We start from the raw sequence: 6,917 nt of genomic DNA on the forward strand, positions 1-6,917 counted from the left end.
TATTACACAATAATGTTATTATCTAATATACAACATGAAACATCTGTAGATTATTTCCACTTCTTCTGATGTTTCACGTGACCTGAAAACACCTTGAGTGAGGGTGATTTCGGTGGTTAAATTACAGTTGAACTAATGGAGAACAAGCGAAACTGAACGCTCGCAAACTGTTGGATATTAAAGGTTCAAGGGGGAAGGATTTAGAAGTTGAGCCAGGAAGGATCCACCCAATGGAGCCTATGTTGCTAGAAAAATGGACAGACGCATTTGACTGGCCGCGTTTAAAGACGCCCTTGAAATGGGACGGACGAGTCGCGCCGCTGTGACTCAACACCGTCTTCAAATGTGGCCTCCAAAGGGAGGCGGCACCTGAACTGGGATACAGCAGCGGAGCGAGTCTCGCAGGGAGTCCGCAATGTTTCTACAGAAGCCCACAACGGACAAATCAAACACTGACTTCAGACAGGGTGAGGTGAGGGGTATTTAATCGGCTCCAAATTGCAGCCTTACAGCTCGATGTCACTCAATCTCACACACTGGCTACACACTGGTCCTTATATTCACGATGGTGACTCAAGATTGAAATGGTTACCTCGGAGGAGGTCATGTTTTCACTGCTGTTGGTTTGTCTGTTAAAGGGTTCTGTGTGTGCACGCCGGGAAAAAAAACTGTTTAAAAATCTTTCTATAACACGATGAGAGGTACGTGCTCGCTGTGCCCTTCTAGTTTTAGATGCTGTGATACCGATACTGTGGCTAAAATGAATAGTTGATTAAATCGATTAGTTGACAATGAGTTCATCTTTTACGTCAATTATCAAGCAATAAGTGCCACTGATTCTGTTTCCAGCTTCTTAAATGAGATAATAATAATAAATAATATTAATCCTGCATCCTTCTTTTCCATCCATAATTTCTGATTAGGAAAGTTTAAAGCAAGAGTTCAGTTGAAATTCACCTCAGTTACTGTGAATGAACAGAGCGGATTTGGGAAACGTTTTGGGAAATGCACACGGTCACAAAAAATACAAGCGAGTATCTCAAATCACTGGCCTACCTTGAACATTGCCAGCCCGGATCTCCTCTCTACTCTTCAGAACTGGCATGATGTTGTGATCTGGGATTCGACTCCTCCTCTCATAGCCTCAGATGAAGGGATAGTAGACAGATGAAGTCACACAGAAGACTGGAGTGGGGTCTTGCAGGGTGAGGGGCGGAGGAGGGTGGAGGTGAGCAGTGGCAGGGGCGCTATCAGTGTGGGGATGTGCTAGAGTTAAGCATATAATATAAATCTGTTAAATAATTTCAGTGTTAACATAAAGGCGGTGCAGTGAATTGCTTTGAAACACTGGTTTTACATGGAGGGAGCAAAAAAAAAAAAAAGGACTAATCTGCAGAAGAATCAGATCCGAGCAGGTTCAAATATGATTTTCAATCAGATTTTTAAAGGATTTAAAGTTGACTTTCAACTAATAAATGTCAGTGTAAGCTCAATAAAAGAAACTTAAAGATAATGGATGGAGAGTAATGAAGGGACATTTGTTCACGCGCCTCTTTCCATCCGCTTCCTCTCCCTTCTCTCGTCCAGCGCTGGTGATGCAGCTCGCCGAGGTCTCCAAGCAAACGTCTCCGAGCGTGTGAACCCGGTTGCCGTGGAGATGAGGAGGTGAGCAGAGCAGTATGTGTGTGTGTGTGTGCGTGTACTCCTCTTCTTATTTCCTCCTCCCTCCCTTCCTTCCTTCTGGTTTGGCTTTCTTTAACTCTGTGCCGTCGCCCGCTCTAGCCAGTCATGATCATCAGTTTGCCGCACCGCGCTGCGCTGTGAAGAGAAGCGAAGAGGAGAAGGGCAGAGTCAGATGGCGAGAGACTGGCTGGGGATGGAATGTTTTTTTGGTGAAGGCTGAGCGCCACTGTGTACACAAGTCAATTGCCTCTGAAGTCAAGGCTCAACTCAGCCAAGCCGCTGTGTGTACATGCCCACTTTCACTGCAATCTGAACGTGTTGAAGGTTGTTGCCCACTAATGTTACTGCATTGTATTGGGTTGGGTTTTTTTGACTGAAGATGCTCAGAGTGCATTTATTTTATCTTTGCGTTTCTTACAGAATGGGACCTGAAAATGTGGCTCACAGAGCCTTTCAGTTCCCCATAGTGTTTAAATCAAAGTGTCTCTTCATTAATCTGATACCTTGATGTTTCAGGTATTTGCTGCAATTGCCAAAGAAGTACATTCATGTCACAATTATAGAGAACTATAGGCGACTATTTATCTTCTGTGATAAGTTTGGGCCAGAAGGGAAACCATCTCAGTAGAGCTGAAAGAATTACTTCATTGATCGATTTGTCCATCAACAGAAAATGAACTATCAAGTATTTTAATAATCAAAAAGTCTTCAGCAAAAACTGCCCACAAATTCTCTGGTCCCATCTTGTCGAAGGTAAATATTTGTTGATTTTCTTGGTCTTAGGTCAAGTGAATATATTTTTCTCTTTCGGGCTGTTAAGTAAGACAATTACTTAATTTTGAACGCAATATACATTTTATAGAATAAATATATGATTAACTAATGGATTATAATTTTTTTTGGGGGGGGGGGGGGTTCTTTGCATACCCGTGTATCTACAGACACCGGCCAATGCTAATGTGCAATAAACCAATGTTTGCCCTGCAAGTCTTCATTGTATGATGAATGGGAATGTGTGTGTGTGTGTGTTATCTGTGTATTTTGAGTTAAGTATGTAGGTAAATGCAATTTAGCCTTAGGATATGTCAGAGGATATTTGCATGTGTAGAAATTTAATCCTGTCTGGCACTTTAATGAATTATTCATTCAACAAACTTTAGTTACAAAAATCTGACTCACTGTAGTATTAAAATGACAGAATAATACAGTATCTCCTGAAATAACCCTTTTTTCTTTGAAGCCTATTTGTTTGTTTACTTCCGTTGCTATGTTACGAATCAACAGCTTTTCAAAATGTTGAATTGTGTTATTTGGTTTGAGTTATAGACCTATTTTATGAAAGCAAAGGTTTTATGTGTATGCGTATGTATTAAAATAAAAAAAATGATTCAGCGAAATTAATTTTCTTTTAAAAAGAACTTCAAATAAAAGTTTAAAGAAAGACTTTTCATCTAGTTTTGTGTACAGCTTGGTGTGATGAAATCTACCGTTAAGTATTTTAAATGTGCACAGTATTTAAAACAACCACTCAACAAATCCTTCATTAGAGGGAAACCCGAATGGTAATCCTGCCCTTTTTTAAGTCTTTATATTTAAACGACTCTGTGCTCACGGCGCGGCAACATCAAGCCACTCTTTAGAACGACGTCCTGAATGATTCAGACTGTTTGTGGTTAGAGACGCTGATTTAAAATCAAGTTAAAACTTTTGGGTCAGGGGGCCCAGCTCTCTCTCTGTGTTAATGGGGGAATATTTAAGAGGAATTTAAAAGCAAATGTGGTGATAGATTTAAATACCAAGTGACCACAAAATGTCTTGGATTATCTTGTGTTGTGACAGGAACGGGGCTGGTACAGGCGAAAGGTACAATACAGACAATTCATCTTGGGAAATGTGGAATTATGTGCTTTTTTGGTTGATAGAAAAGCTAAAACACAGCGCTGGATCACTAATAGGCAACGTATGATGTCCGAGACATGCAGCCCAGTATATGTCATCTACGGTGCACAGTGTGCTCATGAAGGTCCGATACATTAAAGCTGGTGGATGAGTCACATTAGATCTGTGATTCATTTCCAGAGATCGAGGCATTTTCAGGGATCTACTGTTGTGGACCCATCGAGCAGGAAACAGGGAGAAATGTAATGGAGGTGCGAGGTAGTAGCATCACCATGGCATTGGTAGACAAACCTCAACCACATGAAAAGGCACGACTAGGAGAGGTAAAGAACTCCAATGAATGCATGTCAATGCATGCAACTGCACACTGCGCTGGACTAACTGAGTCGCCTGATGACATATTCAACCAAATTAACAGCGAATGAATCAAAAAAGACTGCTCTCTAGAAAGAGGTTAACAAATTGAAAATGCAAGATTTCCATACACATAGAAGAGTAAATATATATTTAAAAAATTGATATAGATCAAAGGCATGACCTGATAAACAAGCAATTAGTCACAGCAGGGGGAAGAAGGGTTGAAAAGTGCGAGCAAACGTGGCGGAAAATATAAAAAAAACTCCCTTTTTACCGTGAACTTGCTGACAAAAGTTTGTGCCGAATGCACTGCTATCGGCAGCATGCACACAAACACACGCACACACTCGATTAGCCGCACGCCTACACACACACACACACACACACACACACACAGGTTCATGCATGCACATATAGTGGGTTTTGCGAGGAAGAAGAAGTGAGTGCTACATTAAGTCACTACTCACCTAATTAACTCTTTTCTGTAACACATAATTTATTGACTGTGGTGGAGATGTGTGGAGTTTGAGTTGAGACACAAAAGCAAAGACAGGGCAAAACGAGTGGTCCTCCATGTTCCTTCATGACGAGATCCCACCCTCACAACAGTCAAGAAAGAGGAATTAATCAGGCGCGGTTGTCAGTCTGTAAGAAAGGGGGACAGGACACTGAAGTGGCAGGTGTGGGCCTGCGCCACTGGCTGGAATTTTTCACCATTAGGTTGAGCGCACGGCTACTGTAACTTCAGGCTGATGTCCATGTGTATATATTTATACATATTTATATATATAGATATATACATTTATAGGCTAACAACTTTCTGAGAACATACCAGTGGCAATGCTTTCAAACAGCACTCCCAAAAAAAGGTGTGGCAGTGTGAAGTAGAGACGAAGCACCGAACGCAACGTAAAGAAAGGAGGAAAATGTGACAGAGGAAGAGAGAGGGGCAGTGATGAGATGGGTTACTAAGTTCTCTATATTCGTATTTTGTTAGTTGTCTATCAGTCTGTCTCTATCTACAACCTGCAGTGTCCATTACACCGCAAATCCACAGCAAAGGCATTACCCCGCCTAATCCACTGTTCAACATCCAGCAAATGCCAACGCTCGGTCTCCGTTGCCTGATAGAGGATGAGAATGAAGACAAGTGGGGGGGGTGGAAACCGATGTGTGTGTGTGTGTGTGTGTGTGTGTGTGTGTGTGTGTGTGTGTGTGTGTGTGCTAATAGCAGTTGATGGACTGGCAGGATGACAATAAGCACAAATCATGCATGAAATGGGAAACACTCTTAATGACGTGAGATGGCCATTTACTCTGAACTTTGAATGCAGCTCAATAAACTATGACGTGAATTGAATACAATTCACGTCAGAGTATGGATTTCTCCCCAACTTTGCCAAATGAAATCATGAAACAAAAAATGATGCTGAGGTGCCTGGAAATGAATCTCATTCTCCCTCAGGGCTACACTTGATTTTGTTTTTCTTCCCGTTACCACAGGTTGCAAAAGAAATTGATACGTTTATTAAACAGAAAAAGGGAACATGACATGTGGACAGGTAAAAAAAGATTTCTCAAAGACAACAATTAAAAATGGGTGCACTTTGCCACGATGAAGGGAACAGACGATGAGGAGGAGGACGTGAAAACAATGCGAGACCAGACCAATGTCGACCCACTGAATACTGTCCTTCTAGGCATAGTTTAGTGTGCGAAAGCATTTGTGTGTTAATGTGTGTTTTATGTATACGTAAAGCACACAGAAATACACACAGACAGACAGATAGACAGACACTAAACGATAGTTAACCTACCTAGAGTAAAAAAATTAAGAATCCCGCAAGAGTGTGATGCAAAGAAAATGGGTGTGGAGGGACCAAAAGAAAAAGAAAAGGGGAAAAAATAGAGTCATTTATGAGGAGTTGTTTTTAGTTATCTTTGAAGAAAAGTCATCCAAGTTCATATAATATTCGAGTTTAGAGACAGAAAGAGACGTAGGATGAGGGAACCGATGGCAACAGGAGAGATTAGATGGCAAGGAGGGACTGACCGGTGATGATGTGGTGAGAGGGGGGGAAAGAAAGGACAAAAAAAACAAAACAAAACTCCCTCCTTTCTCTTTTCTCTCACTCATAAACAGAGGAAATTATACATGAGGTAGATGGAGAAGTAGATGAGGAGGCAAATGATGGAGAGAGAGACTATATGAAAAGATGAAGCACCTCCCAGCACCGCGATGAGGAATAAGAAAAATATAAAACGAAAGAAAAAATTGAATACTCCAAAGCCTTCCGTTTTTGCTCTGTTTAGTGAGGGCGAGAGGGGGGGGGGGGGGCTTTCAGTTATCTCCCCCTCTCTCTCTGCAACTGGTCAGTCTTCTTCTTGTGTCTTCTGTCCTCCTCAAAGCGAGAAGCCAACTTCCCCTTCAGACGAGCGGTGACCCTCAGCCAACACAGCTGTTGGACATGGCACTCTGGCTGGCTTGCATGGCGGGGGGCTGCATACCCAGAGATACAGAGTGTGGAGCCGAGAACACACCTCTGGCTGGCGGAGAGCGCAGCGCACAACTCAAACTGCAGTCGCTCGCTCTCCTCCCCCTCATCTACAGAGAGAGAGAGGGAGGGAGAGAGAGAGAGAGAGAGAGAGAGAGAGAGACGAGGAAAGGGGGGGGGGTAGAAGGAACAGATGATGGAGAGGGAGAGAGACGTATGGAGGTGGGTCCCTCTGTAGTGTAGTGAATTACAGAGAGCGAGAGAGAGAGAGAGAGATGCTACAGTGAAGAAGGGCCGCCGCAACAATTGTCAAGAAAATTGCCAACAAAGAAAAAGCAATGGCTCCCTCTATTGTTGCCCTGTGCCCAGACATAAAAATAAAAATGGGGAACTTCTGTGGTGGAAAAAGTCTTTCGGATCCTTCACATGTTAAAGTACAGGGAGCAAAAGAACACAGTAATAGAAAACAATTATATAGTCTCA

General features: G+C 42.3%; 1 protein-coding gene across 4 annotated transcripts in view; it reads right to left on the reverse strand.

Moving 5' to 3' along the window:
* Positions 1-6,534, reverse strand: part of grin2bb (glutamate receptor, ionotropic, N-methyl D-aspartate 2B, genome duplicate b) — an 86,603-nt gene extending 80,069 nt beyond the window's left edge. For 3 of the 4 annotated variants that reach the window (XM_047334082.1, XM_047334081.1, XM_047334079.1), the window contains exons 1-2: positions 5,757-6,534; positions 1,057-1,818 (exon numbers count right to left, since the gene is read on the reverse strand). In XM_047334082.1, coding sequence (XP_047190038.1) covers positions 1,057-1,065 — 9 coding nt within the window. In that variant the 5' untranslated portion in view covers positions 1,066-1,818; positions 5,757-6,534. Of the gene's footprint in view, positions 1-1,056; positions 1,819-4,406; positions 5,083-5,756 lie in introns of those variants that run through there. The other variant, XM_047334080.1, reaches the window with a different exon arrangement.
* Between the last annotated feature and the right edge of the window lie 383 nt (positions 6,535-6,917).

This window comes from Scophthalmus maximus, chromosome 8, assembly GCF_022379125.1.
Source record: "Scophthalmus maximus strain ysfricsl-2021 chromosome 8, ASM2237912v1, whole genome shotgun sequence".
In the NCBI taxonomy this organism is placed as follows: Eukaryota; Metazoa; Chordata; class Actinopteri; order Pleuronectiformes; family Scophthalmidae; genus Scophthalmus; species Scophthalmus maximus.